The 25,857-nt window shown below is 34.9% G+C and overlaps 1 protein-coding gene and 1 long non-coding RNA gene across 2 annotated transcripts; one reads left to right on the top strand and one right to left on the bottom strand.

The window, feature by feature from the left end:
* Positions 1 to 2,263: 2,263 nt before the first annotated feature.
* Positions 2,264 to 2,996, top strand: LOC138330772 (uncharacterized). The gene is made up of 2 exons (XM_069278294.1): positions 2,264 to 2,289; positions 2,627 to 2,996. The coding sequence occupies exons 1-2, from the start codon at positions 2,264 to 2,266 to the stop codon at positions 2,994 to 2,996; spliced, it is 396 nt and encodes a 131-aa protein (XP_069134395.1).
* A 15,825-nt stretch (positions 2,997 to 18,821) lies between these two features.
* On the bottom strand, positions 18,822 to 21,238 carry LOC138330508 (uncharacterized). The gene is made up of 3 exons (XR_011209587.1): positions 21,143 to 21,238; positions 19,063 to 19,077; positions 18,822 to 18,888 (listed from the first exon to the last, which is right to left on the bottom strand). It is a non-coding gene; the product is annotated as an uncharacterized lncRNA (long non-coding RNA).
* Positions 21,239 to 25,857: the final 4,619 nt, after the last annotated feature.

The following is a 25,857-nucleotide window of genomic DNA, read 5'->3' as shown; positions in this document are numbered from 1 at the left end:
AACGGGGTTTTAAACTTTAAAGTTATATGTGCCGTATTTTTCATAGTCACGAATCAAGAAGAGCTTTTAATATGTTATTCAACTCCAAAAGTTACCAACATTTTGAGAATTACAATACTTTCAATGTATAGGTTTAAGTTTTACAAGAACAAAATAGAGCTGAAAATGATTTTTGGCAGTACTGCCAAAAATCATTATATTAACATCTTCAGTGTAGTGAAATGAGTTCATACGGTCAGACCATGAAGCCATATTGTTGTCCACAATTTCATTGCACATTTTTACAGTATTATTAGTAATTGGAAAGTGATTTCTGAAGGTATGTCTCCATCTAAACGTGTATAAGGCATAAAAACAAGAATTTCACAGTGCATAACCTATGTGTTCCAACTAACGTTTATAAGGCATTATATATGTTTGTCTGTCCATTTGAATGATTTTCACAGCTTTATTCATCAAAACTTATGGTTTTAAATAGATAAATGAAGAAAAAATAGCATGTCCAAATTTTCGGCCAGTTACGGCACATATAACTTTAAGAATACTATGATATTCCTTACATAGCTATAGTAATACAGGTATCTTGATATTTTTAATTTCAACAAAAACTCAAAGTTTAAACATTGATGGTTTTCGCCAGTAATATAGTTTAATATACTTAATTCTTAAATTTTGAAATTTATTACAAATTAATGTAAAATTAGATTTATCTTCTATATCGAGATAACATTTTTCACAAAGTCGTTGTTCCATTGATAAATTGACATATCTACCAGTCTCTATTGAGCAGACAGATAAATTTCGTAAGACAAATCCGATATTTGGCTGGAACATACTTAGTCAAATCAAGCTAGATGTTTATAAGGAGAGCATTTTGAAGATGTATCAAGTATTCTTCTTAACATTAACAATTACTGATATTGATAAACAATTGTTTTATCAAAAGAAGAATATATCTATGATAAAATGAAGACTTGTTCTCCCAAACCTCACCGACGCCTAACGAAAAAAGGTAATGTAACGTGTAACATAAGACACACAATTAAAACAATTGTCTGTATCAAATTGGCATTTTCTGAAATAAAGACAAGATCGTCAGCGTACATCAGAAGGAATAAACTTAATTTTACGTACATAAAATAAATGCAATCATATCCTGTAGCGCCACTCTGAATAAATGAAGTTTCAAAATCAGTAACGAAAAGAGAGAATAATAGAGGCGACAATATTTCTCCTTGCACTATTCCGAAATTGTTCTTAAAGAAATTAGAACATTTATACCATTAAGATAAACAGAAGATTTGACAGATCTATAAAGTGAATTAATAACCTGTAAGGTTTTGTCTCTACCACGGGTCAATTAGGAGAAATGTAAATCTATACAAGTAATGTGTATTGATCATCTGAAATTTCGCTTGTTTTTTTGGGTTTTTTTTGTTTTTGTTTTTTTTTGTATTTGTTAATCACTTGATATTGCTTTAAAACACGTTATCTTTTCAAAGTAAATTATCATGTCAAAGTAAAATTGCTGAAAGAATTTGAGACCCAAATTTTGGTCCTATTCTTGCTGCAAATATTGCTGAATATCATTTCATTATGCTTAATTGGAAGATAGGGCTAAAATGCGGGTCACAGATTCACTCAGCAACTTTAATGGATTCAGGAATAACACAAGGTGGCAGCGAAATCTGCAAACTTTCAGAATGACATGGGTTTAAACTTATTGGGATTGGGTTGTGAACAGGTTAGTGTTGATATATGTGAAGAATAACATCTTATTGTATTATCGGCGCGGTGATACATGCACACATAACACAGAATAGAACTTTTACCGAAGGTGGTGAACAATTTTGCCAGCGATGCATTTCATTCCTGCTGTTTTTATATAGTATATAGGGTTGGTTTTTTTTTTTATATATGTTTCTGATATATATTATTGACAGAACGTCAAGCTCATGTGGTTATAACGAGATTTCCATCACGTTTTAATGTGAAAGGTATGTCATTCTATATTTCAAAGGTAACATTTGTTAGTTTGTCATCTTAAATAAACATTGGTACACGACAGGGTATGTGTAAGACTAATATAAATAACTTAAGATATCCTCTTTTATCTTTATATATTAATGGTACAGAACAATAAACACGTTTGATTGGCTGTCAGCGTCAACGCTGCAAGTAAAACTGAAGTTTCTAAAGAAAATTATAATCATGAAAAGATGTCATCCATTTATATGCTATGTTGATTTTAATGATAATAGAAATGTCATTAGATTGGGATAATCTAACGTAAAAACTTAGATATACGCAATTTATTAAATTCCGATTAAATAAATGAGAGTGACCAAGAGTGACAGTAGAAAGCTCTCGGTAAGCATATATTTAGGTTGTGCACTAGTGTATACTTCTGTATTTAATAACTAAGAAGTAATAAACAATACAGTTGTTATAATCATTTCGAAATCACTTAAATATTTAGACAAAAAAGCATGATTAAGATTTCCATTAAATACCAATATACTAAAAATATAAATAATGCTATTTTTCCATCTGCTATTGAAAATAAATGTAAATATGGAAGTGAAGTATTTGGAGGAAAGGGAATATTTGGAAATGTGTCTTAAAGTAGTGCAGGAGAATTACGTGAAAGTGGTGGATTTGGAGGAAGTGGTGGATTTGGTGAAAGCGGAGGATTCGGAGATAAAGGTGGTTTCGGAGGAATGAGCGATGGGGGAAGTGGTGGATTCGGAAGTAGAAGTAGTGGCGACTTCGGAGGCAGCGGTGGGTTCGGAGGTATTGCAAAGAGAGGAAGAGGTGGATTTAGCGGAAATGGTGGGTTTGAAGGCGCAAGTAGCAGTAACAGCGTTGTGTTCGGAGGTAGTGGAATGGAGGAAAGCGGAGGATTTGGCGGATACGGTGGATTAAGTGGCTCAAGTAGCGTTGGCAGCACTGGGTTTGGGGGTAGTGGAATTGAAGAAAGCGGTGGTTTTTGTTAAAAAGGTGGATTTGGAGGCGTGAGTAGCGTTGGTAGCAGTGGGTTCGGAGATAATGGAATGTAAGGAAGGCGTTGATTTGGTTGAAAAGGTGGATTTGGAGGCACAAATAACGTTGGCAGCAGTTGGTTCGGAGGTAGTAGAATGGAAGAAATTGATGGATTTTGTTGAAAAGGTTGATTTGGAGGCGCAAGTAGCGTTGGTAGCGGTTGGTTCAGAGGTAGTGGAATGGGAGGAAGCGGTGAATTTGGCTGATACGTTGGATTTGGTTACGCAAATAGCGGTGGCAGCGGTTAGTTCGGTAGAAGAATGGGATGAAACGGTGAATTTGACGGATACTGTGGATTTGGTGGCACAAGTAGCAGTGGGTTCGGACGTAGTGGAATGGGAGGAAGCGGTATGTTTGGTGGATACGGTGGGTTTGGAAGCGTAAGTAGCGTTGGAAGCAGTGGGTTCGGAGGTAGTTGAATGTAAGGAAGGCGTTGATTTGGTTAAAAAGGTGGATTTGGAGGCGCAAATAACGTTGGCTGCAGTTGGTTCGGAGGTAGTGGAATGGAAAAAAGCGGTGGATTTTGCGGTAGCAGCGATGGATTTAGAGCCCCAAGTAGTAGTGGCAGTTGTGGTTTCGGGGGTAATTGAATGGGAGGAAGCGATGGGTTCGGAGTAGTGGAATGGAAGAAAGCTGTGCTTTTGGCGGTAGCAGCGGTGATCTGGAGCCCAAAGTAGTGGTGGCAGCGATGGGTTCGGAGGTAGTTGAATGGAAGAAAGCACTTTATTTTGTTGAAAAAGTTTGGAGACGAAAATAGCGTTGGTAGTAGTGGGTTCAGAGGTAATGGAATGGAAGAAAGCGGTGAATGTTGAAGTAGCAGCGGTGAATTTGGAGCCCCAAGTAGTGGTGGCAGCGGTTGGTTCGGGGGTAATGGAATGGAAGAAAGCATTTTATTTTGTTGAAATAGTTTGGAGGCGAAAATAGCGTTGGTAGTAGTGGGTTCAGAGGTAATGGAATGGAAGAAAGCGGTGAATGTTGAAGTAGCAGCGGTGAATTTGGAGCCCCAAGTAGTGGTGGCAGCGGTTGGTTCGGGGGTAATGGAATGGATGAAAGCATTTTATTTTGTTGAAAAAGTTTGGAGGCGAAAATAGCGTTGATAGTAGTGGGTTCACAGGTAATGGAATGGAAGAAAGCGGTGAATTTTGCAGTAGCAGCGGTGAATTTGGAGCCCCAAGTAGTGGTGGCAGCGGTTGGTTCGGGGGTAATGGAATGGAAGAAAGCGGTGGATTTTGTTAAAAATGTGGATTTCGAGGCGCAAGCAGCGTTAGCAGCACTGCGTTCGGAGGTAGTGGAATGGGAGGAAGCGGTATATTTGGCGGATACGGTGGGATTGGAGGCGTGAGTAGCGCTGGAAGCAGTGGGTTCGGAGGTAATGGAATGTAAGGAAGGCGTTGATTTGGTTGAAAAGGTGGATTTGGATGCGCAAATAACGTTGGCAGCAGTTGTTTCGGAGGTAGTGGAATGGAAAATATTGGTGGATTTTGTTGAGAAGGTTGATTTGGAGGAGCAAGTAGCGTTGGCAGCGGTTGGTTCAGAGGTAGTGGAATGGGAGGAAGCGGTGAATTTGGCGGATACGTGGATTTGGTTACGCAAATAGCGGTGGGTTCGGAGGGGGCGGAATGGGAGAAAGCAGTGGAATTGGCAGATACGGTGGATTTTCAGGAGCAGGCAGTGGAAGCACAAGTGGGTTCGGATGATCAGGTAGTGGAGGTAGTGGTGGATTTGGGAAGCAGAGGTAATCTCTGTTGTTAAGGTGTTATTGGGGGAAATAAAACACTTATTTTCTTATCTAAAATATATAGAGGCGTTAATTGGTTCAGATAAAATGACGTTCTTTTCATAACGTATGGATATGGACGTCAAAATTCTGTAATGAAGTGATTAAACGTTTTTGTTCTTTGTACGATGCTGCATATAGAACTTCTATGTTGTAGGAGCCAAGTACTAAGGATAGCTGACAAAGACGATTGTGTAAGTTATGTTCAAAGTACTTAAATATATTCAGTATGAAATGGATATTATTCTTTTCTTCTTTATCAATAGGAGTTGTGCCTCTGTAAAACCACTTTGTAAGAATTTACTTCTTCCCATTACGAAGCTTTACAAAATGTACCGGGATACCTTAGGTAGCCATTTGTTTGTTTAGTCATTTAAAAACGTGCCTGATTTATTGGATAAGGAAAGCCGGAGACGCAGAGAAAAAAGCTCAAACCAGCAGCCATAACCCAGATGTAGAGGACTTGTGGTAAAACATTGTTGTATGTCATGACAGCTTAACTACTTTACAAATAGACAACGTAGACTATAACTGAAACATACATTAGTCAAAGAAATAGCACAAACGATATTTTATCCAATACCAATGATTGTTTCAATTACATTCATGTGCTAAGCTGGGTACGAATTCAGTACTGAAACTAATGTTTAAATAAAAATTTATTACACTTCGAAAAACATACAGAAAAAAGTCATGGTTATACCTATTTCCACTCTTGGCTTATGCTATCTGATTAAGCTTTTGATTTCGTTAGAATAAAAATCTACAATTGTTTGTCCCCGCTTTGCCCGTCATATTCCAGTTAGTTGGAACAATGATTTCACTGTATGTCAGTAATCTTCTGGGATGGCTCACGTTACTAAGGTAACTAAAGTATTTGTATACTTTATAAATTGAATCAGTTATTTAAGGGTTAACTTAAATAGATTATTTTATGTTTTGTAGATAAAACACATTAATCTGAGTGTACTCTAAATAAACCGCGAAGCCGTTTGTGGTGCAGATTTCTCGTTGAGGAAGCTAAGTAGACTTTTTTTACATGACATAATCTATTTAAAGTAATCCTTATAATTCAATGAACTAAAGATAATCTAACCGAAATTCCGAATTAATTTTTAATCAATTTCTTTTTCATTAAAGTTGTATGGTCTATAACTTTCGCTCTTTTGGTCATAGTGAAAACTGTTTAAGTGTATTTTTCTCCGTCTGCCTGAGGTTTAAACTTTCTAATTTTACCACTTTTTATAAAAAGGCAGCACTGGACGTATCTTTAATTATAAAAGTAAAAAATCTTTTTTGTGAAACCAAGAGAAAATATCAACAATTTTTCATAAACAAAATATGTGGTCGACCTCATCAGACTATATCTATAAAGAAAATAATGCTCGCACATTACGATATTTGATACACACAACATTTTACGGTAATGTGTAAATTGGATGTTTCAAATACTCAATCTGTGGACATATACATGTACTAGCATGATTTGCTCATATAGGCCAGAAGGAAAACGTAAACAAACACATGTGTGCTTACGCTAGTTACCTGGCTCACCACGTGCAGGTCGTGTCGAACGTCAGTCACGTGATACGATTAGGAATCCGACAAAACCCGAAGTCACTGAACATGGCGGTGATTGAAGGCGCTTTATTCAAAACCAGGAATATATGATTCCTAGATTTCGGCTCTCTTATAGGCCGACATATGCTTTTGGGGAGCTAAATCATCAAGTTACATGTCAATGTTTAAATATCAAATGTTTAAGTTACATATCGTTACAGTGAAATTAGCAGCAATGCAACTTTAAATCATTACGCTATTTTATCAGCAAATCAGAAGCAACGTTACAAAGTTTTCCTTTATGTGCCGATAAAGTATAATTCTTAAGCCAATGAAAATTATTATTACAAGCAAAATTGTAGTTGTACACTTTTAAACTCGACAAAGTGCATATAAATAAGAATTTAAATATCAGTCTTGACCTTAGGTTTAACTTTGATTGATAATGTAGTGATAATGTGACAATCAGTAAAATCAAGGACTTCCAACGCGAACACTAAAACTATTTAATACAGGCGGAGCATATAAAGGTTAGCAAATCCAGTTCTTTTTCTTTTACCCAAACCCAACCTTTCCTATATTTATACCATATATGAAATAACACCCAACAGCTAAATCATCTTACGCCAAAACTTTTCAGTAGATATTTACGTATTTACGTAGAGTTTTAGAGGCCATGTATTACCATCGTCAGTTAAGAACACAGTCAGTTATTGGATGGGTTTTTTTTCAAGAATAAAAAAAAAATGTTTTGCTGGTAACACTCTTAACCAAAAAACGTTTTAATTCTTTAACCCCTTAACTCCCAAGAATTTTTTGTGGAACTCACGGAACTCGAATATTTTGTTTCGAAGTGATTTTTCACCCTTTTGCATCAACATTTTTGTAATCAACCCATATATATTTAGAAACTTCAGATCACACCCTTTTCAGATTTCGTATGAAAAATTATGTTTTTGCGTTAATGATGTTACCATAGCAACCGGAATTTTGGACTTTCATAAAAATGTTAAAGTTTCTTACATTTAAAGCTCTTAAGCCGATGAAAGTGATAAAAATGTTTTATATTATAATTTTGGTTACCTTTCAAAATGCATATTGATTTTTGAAGAGAACATGGTCAATTTGATGACAAATCGTTTATGTTTGGGACTAAAATGTTACCATGGCAACCGAAAGCGAGCCTACACAAAAAATGCATTTTTCTGCTTATAGAAACATTTATGTGGGTCTCCAGTCGAATGAAACATGGAAAGATATATTTTATTATGTTGTACAACGTTTTGTTTGTCTCATTAACTGTTAACAACATTAAATATTTCATATTTATGCACGGGTCTTATTATTTTAGAGGAGTTTTTGAATGTCAATAATATTCAACAGTACATGTTTAATATTCTATATCATTTCTTACATATTCCGTCATATGTAGTAAGCCGATAGCGTAAGTGTTTCGAAATCAAGATGTTCAGATGAATAGGTTTACATATGGATATAATCAAAATTGCAATGCAGTACTCTTCATATGTGTGCACACTGCAGTAATTTGCTATTTACTAAGGCAACTGATTTATCAATGTACCTAGTATAACCTTTTTCTAATTAAAACACAAAAGTACCAATAGCTCTGGCCTTTGGTTGCATTATTTATGTAGAGAATATCCATGTGCATGTATCTATACATTGTGTCTGTCATGTTTTCTTTTTTTAACACAATAACTTGTAAAAGGTCACAACTGTATGAATTAAATTAGAAATAACTCAAAAGTCAGATGCAGGTATGGTATTTTTAATAATGCTGATTGGAAAATGGTGATGAACTCATTGGACTGGCTGAGTTTCAGTTTCATTCTTATATGTGTACATGTATATAGCTAAATACCTTTTTTTAAAAATCTTGCTCATATTGAATACACCATTGCTTAGAAAGTTACACTTAAACATAGATCTTAGACTAATAAAGATACACTTTTCGTGTAATCATGGTGTGATCATGAATGTAAAAAACACCTTTTTATATATATGTTTTTATCCAAAATCAGTTTCCAAACGCCCCAAAAAACTCTTGATTCATCACACAGGGACCTGGCACGAATTTTTTTAACCAACAGACTGAGTATACATATTACAGGTAAGAAATATATCCTGAAAAGAAGATGAAATATTCATGTAAGATTTGATTTTTATTTTTACATTACTCTCATTTCAAAAGGCTTGGACATATTAGAGACTGAAAAACATAATACAGTATGAATAATCATATTCAGCTATTGCAGATACATTGGTGTTTTTAATCTGGTCAGGTATTCCATCCATATATATAAAGTCCAGGTACAGAATCTCTTAAAATGTTTAAAATAAAAAATAAAATCACCATCCCAGTTTCCATCTGGATAGCAAGATTGTTCTGGTTCCAATGACTCTAGATCTATTGCCAGACTAAGTGAAGTGGCATATTATACAATAGAATGTCTATTATGTGGTGTTAGAGTTGGAAGAAACTCTGGTTACTTTGAGCATCAGGTGCAGATTACATGAATTTTTATTTTATCTTTTTCTTCACAATTTAACTAATGTAATATAATATGTTTTTCTTGTACATAAATCCTCTGGGTATCCATTTCTGGTATTCTATAGTAAATGTGTGGCGAAATTGATTTATAGTGTTCATTGGTATTGGATGCAAATTTAGTCGCCTATCTCCTCGGTGTGTTGACAAAGAAGCAAAGTCCCAAATTTAGTCGCCTTTTGCTGGGCAACATATGTAAAGGATCAAAAACGCGTAGAACAGAACGGGAAAATGCTGGAATGAATTGAAAAGCAAGTGATCAATTGATGTCAATTTGTATATTTAACGGTCGTTAATGCCTTTGGGATAGCGGGTCTGTAGATAGGTAATCCAGAATCTCTCTCTCGATCGACGCTTGGTTTGTGTCCAGTAGGAGCAGTGCTCAATTGCAATCACCTGCATGTCTTTCTAACTATGGATGGGCAAGTTGAAATGTCTGGCAAGCGGATAGTCAGGTTTGTTATGTTTGATAGACCAGCGGTGATTGTTGATTCTGACGTTGAGTGGACCACCGGTTTCCCCAATGTATTGCATTGTGCATTTCCTACAAGAGAGGAGGTAGATGAATGACATTGCTGGATTTGCACGTCAGGTTCTGTCGGATGTTGTATGCTCTGTTGTTGATAGCACATTCAAATTTGTCTGTGGATGCTGTGACGACATCATGCACCGTTTATTGTTGCATGTTTGGAATAAACCCGTTTGTGCAGCAGGAGCAAGTTTGCTTCTTACTACAAGGTTTTTTTACATTTTTGGGTCTGCGGTAGACTAGTAGCGGTGGCTCTCGGAAAATATGCCTAAGTTTTGTTGATGACTCAATGAGTTTCCAGTGGTTCCTAAGGATAGAAGGGAGATGTGGTAAGTTAGGATGGAATGTTACCACACAGGGAACACGTTGAGTGGCAGTTTTGGTTGGGTATATGAGGAGATTGGCTCTATCTAGGGCGCGGACCTTGTCGATTTATTGGTCGATCAGATGCGATTTGTATCCTCTAGAGAGAAGGTGGTATTTCATCTCTTCGCACCGGCGTTTGAAGGTGGTATTGTCGGACACTATACGACGGACTCGTAAAGCTTGTGAATAGGGAATGCATCTGGTGGTATGCGAGGGATGACAACTGGTGGGACGGAGGTATAGATGAGAATCAGTAGGATTGGAATACAAGTCAGTACTAATGGCCCTTTCAACTAAGGTGGATCTAGTGTCTAGAAATATATTTGTATCTGATGATATATCGGCAGTGAATTTGATGGTATTGTGGAATGTGTTGGCATGTTCAATAAATTCATCGAGAGACTGTCGGTTGGAGGTCCATTTTATTTCAATATCGTCAATGAATCTGAGCCAACTGAAAGGTTGGATTGGGGCTGATGTTAAGATAGCAGATTCAAGGTGTCCCATGAATACATTGGCATACGAAGGAGCCATCTTGGTGCCCATAGCTGTACCACTGATTTGCAAGTAGTTGTCGTCATTAAACTTGAAGCTGTTAAGGGTGAGGACAAGTTTAAGGAGATCTACTAAACTCTGGGTCGACAGATGGTTAGACACACGTCTGTCCCATGCCGTAACTAACAGAGTGCCACCTGGTAGGTCATGGCAAGGCGTTTTATTCAAGTAATCAGTAGTATCTGTTAGATAGGATGGTAGATGTTCAACAATGGGGCGTAAATGGAAATCAATCAACTTAGATATCTTTTCGGTAGGGTGGCCTATAGAGTTATTGGCCTGCCCGGGTTGCCAGGTTTGTAGATTTTGGGGAGGAGATAGAATTTACCTGCTTGAGCGTTCTCTGGTCGTAAAAAGCTCGCTGTGTCTTCATCAATATCTCCTCGGTCTAGAATCCTATCTAAGGTGTCATTGACCAGTTTGGTGTGTTCCTCTGTGGGGTCCCTATCCAGTTTCTGGTAGAACTGTGCGTTAGACAGCTGACGGTTTGCTTCTGTAATGTAGTCTCTCCTGTTAATAATTATAACTGCCGCGCCTTTATTTGCTGGTTTGATGACAATTTCAGCATTTTGTTGTAGTGAATGAAGCGCTCGGCAACAGTAGCTAGTAAGGTGTCACCTTCTTGGGTGGTGGGATGGGAAAGAGGGGAAAAGGGCCCTAGGCCAAGTGACCATAACGAAAGCCCTGTGTGCACAAGTACACAAGTCATTTTAAGCATTGAGCGTCATTTAGCTGGCATTCATAGCCATGAATGCCAACTGAAAGACGTTCAATGCTTATATTTGCATTTGGTTACAATTTTATGACTAAATCCCAAGGAATTTTGCATCTATAATGAAAAAATCATTCGTTATCGTCATTGATGGAACAGCCATTTGAACAGCCATCTTCCATGATCGCTGGAACGACAATTGTGACGTCGTCACAGTGATAATGACGTCATATTAAGCGCTTGAAGTTCATTGTTTACATGACTGCCAACTGCGCTTGGTAAGGTTACATAGTGGGACTGCAGTGAAATATGTATATTATTACGTAAATGCAGGTACAGTGTATACCTGTATTCCCCACGTACAACGTAAAGTACATGTACAATTTATATGTATATATTTACACTTGCTAGGCTTGGTCACTATACGTAAGTACTAGCCGATTTTGTTTACCATAACTGCATGGTAACATTGAACTTTGAACTTGCGTATGAAAATGTTCTGTGCAACGTAAAAGGACTACTTTTTAAAAAAAAAGAAACACATGGCTTTGTTTACATTTTGACACAACATTACGTATATATTGTTGTTTTTTTCATAGGATTTTGGAAGAATGTAAACAAAATAATACATATTTTATATTTATATATGATTCAAACAATTTTTAAATTAACAATTTTATAAAGAAACGGAAAAATATCCCGACCGGGGCGACGTGCTTTCATTTTTGTTAAAAATGATGAGTGTCAAATGAAAACATTACCTCTGTGCCTATGTTCGTCCTACGATCGAGTCTTTGAGGTGGACGGGCGTGAGATCCTCTGATAGAGGTCAGTTATAATCATATCCTCTTGTCTTTGTTCTTTGAGAATTTAATCATGTGTATTATAAAACATGCACCGCTAATAATCCACGTGTTGACAGTTACGCGTCACCACAAATACATTGTATCCATCGAATACAAGTGAATTTGTTTCATCTATCGATGGCGATATGAGCGTAGATTATATAATCACATGGCTCCCAAGGATGTAATATCGTCAAGTCAGACGACATCTCAAACACATTGAGCTACTTGAAATCGGTGTTTTGACAACTCCAGTGTGTAAGCGTGCGTCAGCTTCGCCTCGCTGCACAATAACGGTCACCGAGTACACACATGTGACCGTGTACAAATTCTTTATGTTATTACGCTATATACTAACTTTTAGCAAAATTGAATATATATTTAAAGTTCTGATCTGATTAAATCAAATTATCTCTGAAATTGACTTTGTTTGTCATGTTTATTTTACAATAAAATATTGGACTTTTTGTCGTCGCGGATGAATAATTCTACCTTATGTGAAGAGTCATCATTCGCTGTTCAATTGAGCAAGCTCCTCCCACTTTTGACCGACTTTTATTGAATAATTACGTCACATTCAAATGACGATTTTATTGCATAAAATATAAATGAAAAAAAGTCATGTGAGTGTAAATATAGGGATTGGATTTCGCTTTTATGTTAACCATGCTTGTATGGAGCAATTCCTCTAAGAATATATTCAATATGGGGCGCTAACGCGCCCCATAGAATATATTCTTAGAGGAATTGCTCCATACAGGCATGGTTAACATAAAAGCGCAATCCAATCCCTATATATCAGTGTATGCAACAGACTTTGGTACCAATTACACTTTTGTATAAAAACATGTACATACATCTACGTGTCACATGTAATATGATAAAATATTATATTTTATGTGTATATGTAAACACAAATTAAACAGATCTACACGTATGATTCAAATGTCTCTTGACAACATGAATTATATATAACACTCCACATTATTTTAATGTACATTTCATCACTTTTAGTTAATAATCTTTTAATAAATGTACACAACTTGTGCTTTATTTCAATATATTATATAAAGATATATCGCTCAAACTGACAATACAATGAAAAAATCAAAATTAAATGTATATCAATCAAAGTATATTTCAAATATTATGATAAAATATTACATGTGTAGAAACATATGTTTAAACAGAAATTAAGTATTAGATTTAGATATCACTGAAATGAACACGGTCCGTTTATGGAATGATTTCGCAAATTTGATTGACCGATCGTCCCGATCGCACAGCTGTGCGGTACGGACCGCACAGCTGTGCGATGTGCGATCCGAACTGCACAGCTGTGCGCACGATGTATGCACGATGTGCGCACGCAGTTTTTGGTACGTTGTGCGGTCACACAACTGTAAGTCACCACGTGCACAGACACTGGACGGTTTTCTAGCGAACGACTATTTTTAACAACGAAACAAGTTTATCATATCAATTATGTAACAAAGAACTTCAAAGTAATTTCACATTTAAAGTAAAGGAAAGTATTTATTACAATGCACCAAGGACGTAAACCATCTCCTTGCAATATTCCCAAGAATAATGAGCGAAAGTGCTACGTACACCTGTTGCAGTGGATGATTTCATAGCGGAAAATAAGGTTAGAAAGTACATAGATGTATTTAGCGAGCACTTAATGTCTAACAGACATATTTCTAGTTTATATCAGTGCTTGAAACTATACAGGGTTTACTCTATTTAATATTATGCGAGTGAAACGCGAGAAAACCTATCGCTCGCAAAAATGACTTGGTTGACAGAAAGTACACTTATGGGACATTTTCAGCTTCAATAATCAATCGGTAAACATGATATATATGGTGTATGTCATATTGTGTTTTAACACTTTATGTAGGAGATATCCACTTTTGTAAAATTTCAATTTCACGGAAATCTCCAGTGAAAAATTGTAAAAAAATCTTGCAATTTTTAAAAAATTTCTATGATCTTAAATAGTGGCCTGCGATAAATACATACGTAACATGATGATAATGTTATAAAATACTCAAAGTAGTATGAAGTATATACTCATAAATCTATAAGAAACATCATCAACAATGTAAAATGACATTTCAAGCTCTTTGAAAATGGGTAGAATACGAATTGTCGAGGGTCTTGCGAGTGACTTGGTTAAAAGACTGGACATTTTTCATAGGTGTCGATCAAAGTACATGTATGATATTACAATATTAACTGATACACACAGTGATACTAATACAGAAATATTGCGGAGGAATGAGTGGGGAGGTGACAAAAATTTGCGTCCATTTCTTCAAATTGTAGAGATATTGCAATTCTTTTCAAAAATTCTTTCGACTACTGCGTTGAGAATAAATACAAAGACCCACATTGGATTTTTTTTTTAATTCTAAATATTATTATATAAAAAAACTAACTCTGTGGATTATATGGTCTAAATGATGATAATCCAACCTTCTTTAGTAATATACAGAACAGAATTGAAGCTTTTGGAAAAGATTCTAAAGTTATCACGAGTGACTGGAACATTGTGCTTGAATATGAATAAATGCTGATAATTATCGTAATAAAAACAATACCAAAGCTAATATCAAAATTCATAACATGATGCAGAATTTAGATCTAGTTGATGTTTGGAGGGAATTTAATCCAGACGATAAACATATACATGGTTTGGTCTGAATGGGAAGAAGAGTAGGTTAGATTATGTTCTTATATCCTCTGATCTATACAGAACAATATTCCTACTGCAGGGATGGATTTCGCCTACAAATCTGACCACTCGCCTATTTTTATTGAACTTGAATTTATTAAAGAAACAACGTGGGAGAGGGACATGGAAATTTAATAATAGTCTTCTCGGGGATCCAGAATATGTAAACTTAGTTAAAAATATAGTCATTCTACAATATAGAGTGCTACGATAATTTAGAAGCCACAGAATTCGGGAAACGTGGCAAATTATTTTGGGGAAACCTTAAAACTAGTAATTAGAGGAAAAACTTTTAGCTATTGAAGAAAAGGTAACAACCAACACAGGAGAAGGAGTTAGAAGATGAATTATACTATAAATAGATATCGCTGTCGTCAACATCATATAATTCTTGTTCTTCGTCAAATATCAAACAATGTTTTAAAATCCATTATTCTAATATAAATTGAATATATTTCTTGTGTGAATTTTATCTTATATTTATATCGATTGAGAAAACTCAGAATCGATGCCCATCTTCATCGCACAGGTGCTTGTTTTGTACCGATGACGTCAACATATTAGAAATTGTACCGGACCGCGATTTCCGTCGAAACTACTAGCTGATTTGTAGAGGCATTAGAAAACTTATTTCGGCATGTAATGAATTACGAATTTTTGTATTTTGACCAGTGGTTTCTCAGCTTTCTTGGTATGTATGGTAAATAGATATTTTGTTTATTTTGTATTAGGATTTCGTCGAAGTTTACTGTGTAGTACACATGGTACTTATTACATGTACTTATGCTACGAGACAAAAATAATGTTAGAAAGGATTTTTTTTCAATATAATTAGTCACACATAAAATTGACATTATCAACTACAAAATCCGTGAAATACAAGTATTATTTCTTGCTACTTGTTGCATAATTCGAGATACAATGTCGAATCTCCGCTCCGGCGATTACGCCGTCTGACACACGACATTAACAAATTAAAAATGCTCGGAATTAAGTTGGCATGAATTCTTAACTCACTGAAAGAGAAAAAAGACGATGCCAAATGATTTTTTTTCATAACAAAAGTTGTCGGCTATCATATGTAGTTTTACAGGATGTAAACAGTATCCAGATAGCTCAACAAATAAGGGAGATATTGCGATTTTTCTAACACCGACACGAAAACGAATAGAAATGCATAGTTTGGAGTTAAGGGGTTAAACATCTTGAATACATTTCACGTAACAGAAGAGACATATCATATTGATATGTTAAAGTACATTCATCCATACACATGCATTATTGTAAAAGAGATGGGGAAAATAGGAGTATCAGTTTAAGGCCACTCAGTGATTAGCATGAAGTTACCTTAAGGTCAGCTGCATATCATATGCTATTCTGATCAAAAACATCCGATATTTTTTTAGGTTCATGATAACTTCAGAGCCATAAGATTAAGATAACCAAATTTAGCCACCTTTAACGACCATGCAGTGAGGCAGCAGGCATAATTCTGGAATCCTATTTGCAATACAACAGTTGTTTTAGATTGGCTAACAAAAAAACCTTAAATAACTCAAAACCTGCTTTCAACATGGAATAACCAAAAGATGTACAATTAACAGATAACGCTAATGACTGTGTATGACCTAGTTTATCCCCCGTCACCCAGCCCAAGAGACTCTAGGATGGAATCATCTTAACCAGGTCATGTCAAGATCGACATGCAGTACTAAGCATCAATGGTAATCCATCAAATCGTTCTAGAATGGAAGTCTTAAGCAAAATAATTAAAGTATTCAATGTGAAAATAGAACAGATCCATTAACTACGTCATTATGACCTCCCTCAATTTTCCATCGGTTTTCGAAACTGAAAATCCAAACCAACCCAAAACTTGCAAGCAAAAAATGCAAAAAATATTATTTCTAATCTAATATTTAATTAACTAGGACTTAGCCAATGAAAACGTCAATTTTACACTCTTTGACCTTTGATCTGAAATTACAATGAGCCCAGAAAAAATCTCGAATGTTCTGAATAGCATATAATATGCAGCTGTCCCTGAGGTATCTTCATGCAAAATTTTTTGCTTATCACTGAATGCCATAAAATGATACCCCTCCTTTAGTAATTCTACACCCGATTGATACACATTCATTGTCGGCGGCCATACGTGATATTTCTTGTTCCGTTTTTAAGAATCTGTATATGACTATTCAGGCTAGCTCGGTAAGCTAAGCCATGTTCACAGCGGCACCAGGTTTGGAGAGATGGTCCATCAGCTATGGGTTTCCCTCAAATTTCATAAAACACTGCATACATTTGAACAGCATATCTTTCGTGCATCAGGTTTACCTAATTATATATAGAATATCCTACTACAAAATTCGCTGTCCAGTTGACATTTAATCATCTGTCACCGAGTGATAGTGCTCGGTCAATCAGCACGAGGTTTGTCGAGTGTTAACTGAATATTTTCACTTAATGTACCATTTCCATTCTGTATAGTCTGTGAAAGGTCATATTTAGACTCCGGCTGAACTCCTTACGCAACTAATCAAGCGACCTTATATTAGGTTTCCTAACCTGTTATAGGTATGGATATTAAAGACTGTATTTGGAGTATATTAGTAGAATATCAATGATAATGGTATGTAAATTTCGACCTGACAGGTATTCTTTTTGACCCAAATTCAAGTTGGTGGTAATCTGGATGACATCATGACCAGACGGTCATGAAAACCTTGGAAATTTCGACAAATTGTTTTCTATCTTATCATAATTATTTCAGATACTATTTGCCCAATTTGATCAACGAATAAAAATGTTAAACAAATTTTTCACTATTGGACAAAATTCTCCATTTCTGCCTTCTTCGTGATGCCATAACCAAAACTCCATCCCAGTTGATACACTGTTACATGCTAGCAAGGTGCCATAAAGGTTCAGAAAAAAAATGGTTCTTTAATTTTTATTTCACATTTTTATAGTGTTATTAGTAATTGTTACGAAATTTCTGCAGGTATGTTATCTAAAAATACATAAGGCATACAACCAAGAATTTACAGTGCATAGAATCTATGTTGCAACTAACGTTTCTAAGCCATCATACCTATTTATTTCTCCGTTTGAATGGCTTCCACAGCATAATTCATCTAAACATATTTTTTAAAGAGATTACAGAAGGAATGATAACATGTCAATATATTTGCCCAGTAATGACATTAATAATTTTAAAAGATGTAAACCTTGCTAAAATGGCGTTTTACTAAATTAACAACAGGGAATCTTTGTAAAACACTAGTTTTATACTTATAATGCATTCCCTAGTTCGAGAAATAATACCGGCAAATGTTCTAAATTGGGCATTGGAAATAAAAGATAAAAATAGAAAACAAACCCAAAAAGATTGCTTGATTTATTACTAAAACTGTAGCCTAATAATTAATTTATATAACATGCCATTTTGTAATGTGACTAGTCAACCGGTAGAAATAGGTCAAAATGGCTACCACTGCTTGACAACTTGCATTATAGTGTTGATTAAAGAAAACACGGACCCATGAAGGCCATCTTATTCGTTTTTATTTTTAATCTACAAAATGATTCATGAAAAGATTAAAGGGACAGTCACAACATCTAGTAACCTGAAAGATAAGCCGAAATTAGCAAGTGAGACATCGTATTCAATCAACAAATAACGTTATCGGCTTGCTTATCAGTTGTTGAGAAATTTTAATAAGCATAAAAATTCTTCTCTGAATTATGTATTTTAAATCATTATTTGCCATAGTTTGACGTTTATACTTTTCTGAATAATGTATTTTAAATCATTATTTGCCATGCTTTGACGTTTATACTTCTCTGAATTATGTATTCTAAATCATTAATTGCCATGATTTGTCATTTCCTTAATAATGTTATACTTTTACCTTTTCCGCTTCCTATACCGCCGAATCCGCCTCCGTTCATTCCTCCGAATCCGCCTCCGTTCATTCCTCCGAATCCTCCTTTGCCTCCCATTTCTCCCATAACACGAAATCCAGCTGGACCTCCGCCCATTCCACCTCCTATGCCTCCGAATCCGCACATTCCCCCGAATCCGCCTTTACCTCCGCCCATTCTTCCGCCCATACCGCCGAATCCGCCTCCGGTCATTCCGCCTCCCATTCCGCCGATACCGCCCATACTTCCGGCACCACCTCCGTATCCTAAAAATCATTTCGAAAGCAATATGAGCAGGCTTATTATAGAAATTGAGAGTAAACCAAGAAAACATAATTGCATACATTTGCCCTGTTCACTGTTTATATTATTTATTCTGTAGTTGTCTTTTTGAGATTGATAAAAACATCAACAACATTAAAGTATACAAAGGTACCAACCTGCTCTTCTGTACCCTGAAATGTAGCAACACAAATGATAAGTTTTCACCAGATAGAAAGATAGAATTATTACAAACAGTCTCCACAGGACAAAGATAGAATTATACAAACTCCCACAGACAAAGATAGAATTATTACAAACGTCTCCACACGTCTCCAGAAAGATAGTCTCCACAGACAAAGATAGAATTATTACAAACAGTCTCCACAGGACAAAGATAGAATTATTACAAACAGTCTCCACAGGACAAAGATAGAATTATTACAAACAGTCTCCACAAGACAAAGACAAGAATTATTACAAACAGTCTCCACAGGACAAAGATAGAATTATTACAAACAGTCTCCACAGGACAAAGATAGAATTATTACAAACAGTCTCCACAGGACAAAGATAGAATTATTACAAACAGTCTCCACAGGACAAAGATAGAATTATTACAACAGTCTCCACAGGACAAAGATAGAATTATTACAAACAGTCTCCACAGGACAAAGATAGAATTATTACAAACAGTCTCCACAGACAAAGATAGAATTATTACAAACAGTCTCCACAGGACAAAGATAGAATTATTACAAACAGTCTCCACAGGACAAAGATAGAATTATTACAAACAGTCTCCACAGGACAAAGATAGAATTATTACAAACAGTCTCCACAGGACAAAGATAGAATTATTACAAACAGTCTCCACAGGACAAAGATAGAATTATTACAAACAGTCTCCACAGGACAAAGATAGAATTATTACAAACAGTCTCCACAGGACAAAGATAGAATTATTACAAACAGTCTCCACAGGACAAAGATAGAATTATTACCAAACAGGACAAAGATAGAATTATTACACAGTCTCCACAGGACAAAGATAGAATTATTACAAACAGTCTCCACAAGACAAAGATAGAATTATTACAACAGTCTCCACAGGACAAAGATAGAATTATTACAAACAGTCTCCACAGGACAAAGATAGAATTATTACCAACAGTCTCCACAGGACAAAGATAGAATTATTACCAACAGTCTCCACAGGACAAAGATAGAATTATTACCAACAGTCTCCACAGGACAAAGATAGAATTATTACCAACAGTCTCCACGGACAAAGATAATATTACAACAGTCTCCACAGGACAAAGATAGAATTATTACAAACAGTCTCCACAGGACAAAGATAGAATTATTACAAACAGTCTCCACAGGACAAGATAGAATTATTACAACAGTCTCACAGGACAAAGATAGAATTATTACAAACAGTCTCCACAGGACAAAGATAGAATTATTACCAACAGTCTCCACAGGACAAAGATAGAATTATTACAAACAGTCTCCACAGGACAAAGATAGAATTATTACAAACAGTCTCCACAGGACAAAGATAGAATTATTACAAACAGTCTCCACAGGACAAAGATAGAATTATTACAACAGTCTCCACAGGACAAAGATAGAATTATTACAAACAGTCTCCACAGGACAAAGATAGAATTATTACCAACAGTCTCCACAGGACAAAGATAGAATTATTACAAACAGTCTCCACAGGACAAAGATAGAATTATTACAAACAGTCTCCACAGGACAAAGATAGAATTATTACAAACAGTCTCCACAGGACAAAGATAGAATTATTACCAACAGTCTCCACAGGACAAAGATAGAATTGACAACACTATAAATATTGATTAAGTTTTTATCTTATATTAAGACTATAGGACATGATAATTGCTAGATTGCTGTCCCAAAACAGGCTCATCTGATTGCGGCTTGTAGTTCTGGGTGTTTCTTATATTTTGTATTTGAATATTACAGAGTTATCTGCCTTTGCGGGTAGGTATTGATTGTAACGCCATGTGTTTGCGAGCGTAACGTCATACTTTTCGGCGAAAACGACGTGAATTGCGCTCACAAACTAATGACGTAACAATCGATACCTACCCGCGAGGGAGCAAATCCTGTAATATACAAAGGCGGAATAACGGGACATAGTTGTTTCTCTGTCTAATTAAACTAAGAAATGCAGTCTAAAAAGTTTAATCAGTATCTTCTCTTAATAAGATTCACACTTACGTCCATATCCGAATCCACCATTTCCGGCGCCATTGCCATTTCCATACCCGTTTCCGACTTGACCATTACCAAATCCGTTTCCAAATCCGCTGCAATATCCTATAAAATTATCAAATGGTGTAGGCAAATTTCAGTGCTAAATGACTGAAAAACAGTTGTTAATGAGCCAAAATAAGATGGACTTACTGAACTATAATGATGAAAAGCTGATCTTGCTATTTGATATCTTTTACTTTCTTTCTTACATTTCTTACCTCTTTCTTGAAAACATCGCCGATCATAGTATGAACATTTATATACAAACGCATTTCAGCAAAAACAATTTATCTGGTTTCATTTATGTGAACGTTTTGTAGATTTATTAAGCATTATGTCCTGATATGAGTCTGGCGTTTTTCATGATAGCAGTGTCGTCCACGAATTTAATGACTTCATATAAATCAGTCCAAAGCTTTATATATATATAAATAAAAGAATTCAAACCCCTGAAGACCGGCATGAGCCGAGAAAGCGCTAGGGAGGAAAAACTGTTTTATAGTTGTGTTTTCTTTTTATGTATATGGAAACCATCACATGGACATGGTTCTTTTTTACTTATATATATATATATATATAATCCTTTTATACATAGGGAAAGACTTTTAGACTTGTGAAATTATCATCCTCTGGGCATTGATAAGGAAATTAAACTAGAACACTTACCAGCAGCACTGACAGCTACTATCAGGCACTGACAGCTACTATAAGGCACTGGCAGCTACTATCAGGCACTGACTGCTACTATCAGGCACGAAGCCAAACAGATACAGATAAAGGAGTTCATTAGGAGTTTTGTCTGAAGCGAAGAACATAACATGTTATATTAAAACAATCATCCACAGACGGTATAAACTGACCTATGTCTTTGATTTATAGCATGACTTCTCAACATAACGACTTATTCGTGTCCAGTAATATGCTATGATAAGATACAGGAACTATTTGTTTGTTTTTTCGATGTTAAAATAGTAGTTATAAAACACAATTTCCTATTAAGATGATTACATTATAATGATATCAAAAAGAAACAATGTATGATGTGTGACATACCCTCTCCCCCAATTAAAATGAAAAATAAATAAAATACGATATTAATAACAAAGTAAAAGAAAAATAAGCAATAAATTTTAAAAAATGCTTTTGACAGGGATTTTGATCAAAATCCTTTTGTGAATTCATGATTTTGTTAATGGTAACAAAAGTCCTGATTAACATATTTCACTAAAGATCTTGACCGAATTTGGATAAGATATTATCGGTTTTGTCATGACGTTACGGTAATGATGAATGAAAAACAATAATTACCGGCTTAGTAGACTACTAGATGATACAGGTGGGAACTACGGATGTGGTGCGATTACCTGGTGACTCCAATATCTATTTATACAAAGTCGGGCGGATCTCACCACGTGCAGGGTTAATTTGGGATAGAGGTCAGGACGTGTGTCGATCTGTTTTACATCCTCATTTCCCTTTATTGAACAATCAATAGGTAAAACCCCTACAATTAGTGTAGCTGTGGCGTTTAGCTTGTTGTAAATGCGTGTACAAACGGTCAATAACCCAATTTAGTCATCTTATGAGTGAACTTATTATTTTCTTACATACGTATTGAAAAGAAAATATTCTAAAACCCGTGATTCAAAACAAGTTATCGTTCCACAGTCTGATTGTTTATTAATTTTATAAATCTAAAATATCGATCAAAAGTGAAGAAGGAAGAGTATGTTGAAATATAAAGTTTGTTCAAGGATGTGTCTGATGACTTACAGCTGAAAAGTTAAGATTAGAACAAGAATTGGCAACTATTGACAAAATTTCAACATTTTCATAATATATGCAGGTTAAGAATGTTTAGAATTCTGGATTTATTTCCTTATCCTGACTCCTATTAATATGTCTAATGAGAAATGAATGTCGATAATGGAACCGTTAGATTTATTAGGGAAGATGACTTAATTTATAAAATGCATTATACATTGTATCTGTATACTAGAATATGTGTTTGGTATTGCCGTGAACTTGGATGAACAGTAATAATATTTCAAAACAATTCATATACATAAATTAATTAGGCTCCATGACTTCACTTGAGTGGCGTTAAGATGCTAACGTTACTAAAACTTACCATTTATTCATTTTCAATACTTACGATGCTCAACTGCCGTCAGAGCATAAACGATAATCATTATTTGAATAATAGATAGTGTTCAATCATGTATATACATGTATACGTACATGTCTGTCTAATTAACACGAAAATATTACACAATAATTTATTTTGTTTTAGCGCATAGGCAAACAGGACATAGTGCCGGATTTTTTTCGGGACGCAATTAATTATTTTTAGTATTTTCATCTTAAATTAGAAACTCCAACTATTTAATGATGGTAGTGGTAAAGTAAGTAACTTTTGTATTTTTTTTGATGAAATTGAATTAAATTGGGACAAAATATATAGCAGTCCTTTCAAGGGTACTAACAACACAAAGCTACAATGGTTCCAATACAGGGTAGTTCAAAATATTTTAACAACAAACTCATTTTTATATAAAGTAGGATTAGTTAATAATCCAAAATGTAATCTCTGTTATCTTGAAAATGAGAATATTGTTCATATTTTATGGGAATGCAGGGAGACTCAGAGATTTTTGCAAACTATAGAGACACTTTTAGATGTTTTGTATATCCCATTTCAATATAATAAGCCAAGTTTTCTTTTTGGTATGTGTCTGAATGATAGACCTTCTCCAACAAATAGACTAGATAATGAAATTTTAATCATAGTAAAATTTTACATATATAAAACAAGATGTCTACATAAAGCTTTAACTCCACATGCACTTATTAATTTAATCCATGAGCATTATACTTCTCATATACATATTGCTTGCAGCAATGGTGAAACTGCACATCAGAAATGTAAAAATGAATGGAGGAAATGGGAAAAACTCATGAAATAAGCACATTGATTTCCTGTAAATATTTTTTTTGTATGAATATATACTTATACCGGTACATACTATTGCATAATTGTAATATATAAGGGCAGGCAGAGTCATAAGCTTGATTATTATTGATCTCTTAAAATTCTAACACATACTTCTCAACAATTCCAAGTAAACTCATGTTCACCGAGCATAAATGCCACATTAATGGAAAAATATCAAGGTTTTTTGGGTTTTTTTTTTTTGTCTCTAGCCCAGTCTCTTTCTCTTTTATCTCTGTTCTCTTCCTTTCTCTCTCGATTTATTGTTTACTACTTTATTTCTCTTTTTCCTTTTCTTGTTTCTTCTAATGTGTACAATTTTGTATGTATGTGAGTAAAGATGAATATGTAAATGAGGACTTTTATTGTTTGTGAGAAAAATAGAATATATGTATGCGCGAGTAGGTGCGTGCATGTGGTGTAAGTGATATGAATGCTGTGTGATGCCCTAATTTATACCAACAGCTCAATTATGTATTTAATTAATTATGATCATTAATATTACTAAGGAAGATTTGAAAGGACCTATGATAATGATCAGTGATTATGAAAATGAGGATGAGTTATATATGATGATGCTGATGAATGATAATGATGATATGAATGATTAAGATTATGAATGATTAAGATTATGAATGATAAGGATGATGAATGATAATGATGATGAGATGATAATAAAGATGATGAGGATGATGATGAATGATTACAGCATTGGTGATGGGTGGCCATGATGATGAAGATGAGTGATGAAAACGATGAATTACTGTAAAAATTATGAGTAAATGTAAATGATGAAAGGATTTGATTGGTGATGATGAATGGATATGACTTATGAGAATGATAATTTTGAGTGTGTTGATGAGGATCAATTGTGACTGATGAGGATGAACTTTTAAATGTGAATGAAAATCTGGTGAGAATGATAATGATGATAAGAAAGAAGGTGCATGATTAAAAGGAATATCATTATGATAAGCTATGTAATTGAAAAATAATTAATTAAACTGTTTTTGTCTGTATATATTACTGCTGCTGTTGCAAAAAATAAAACAATTACAAAAAAACAACTTTTGTAACTGAAGAAAAATACTAATTCGTCTGCTCCTGTTTTGACAGAGAAAAATACAATTTGTCAGCGGGGGAGTATCTTTAGAAAAAAAAATCACATACTTCTTTTCTGTTAGCAAGGTATTCCGCACAATCGTACCCACATTAAATAGGAAACAAACACGACAGTACTATATCTTTATTAAAATTAATTTTCATTTGAATTAGAGAGGCCTTTATCAATAATCACCCGATATCCATTGATAGAACATTAATGATCAATAAACTGTACGTAACTTCCGTGTAACAGGTAACATAACCATGTTTTAATGTATTACTCAATTTTACACAGACAACCCTTTTAATCAAAACTTTTTCAATAAGGTTACACTATACACCGACACGTACACAGGACATGACAATATAGTGGGCGACTTCAAAGTACAATGCACATTTGTAAATACGTGGTGTGGCTTTGTGTGCAGTTTACCTGACTCTTACACAAGGATCACTCTAGATAGAGGTATTAAAACAATATACGACCACTTCAATAGGGGGTAATTTATGTTACCTATCAATGATGTATTTCCTAACATTTTTGTAGTGACGAAGCTTCCGCTGAAACCTGTATAAATAAGGG

This window comes from Argopecten irradians, chromosome 9, assembly GCF_041381155.1.
Source record: "Argopecten irradians isolate NY chromosome 9, Ai_NY, whole genome shotgun sequence".
Lineage (NCBI taxonomy): Eukaryota > Metazoa > Mollusca > Bivalvia > Pectinida > Pectinidae > Argopecten > Argopecten irradians.
Note: the sequence above shows the minus strand (reverse complement) of the source record. Positions and strands in the feature narration are given on the sequence as shown.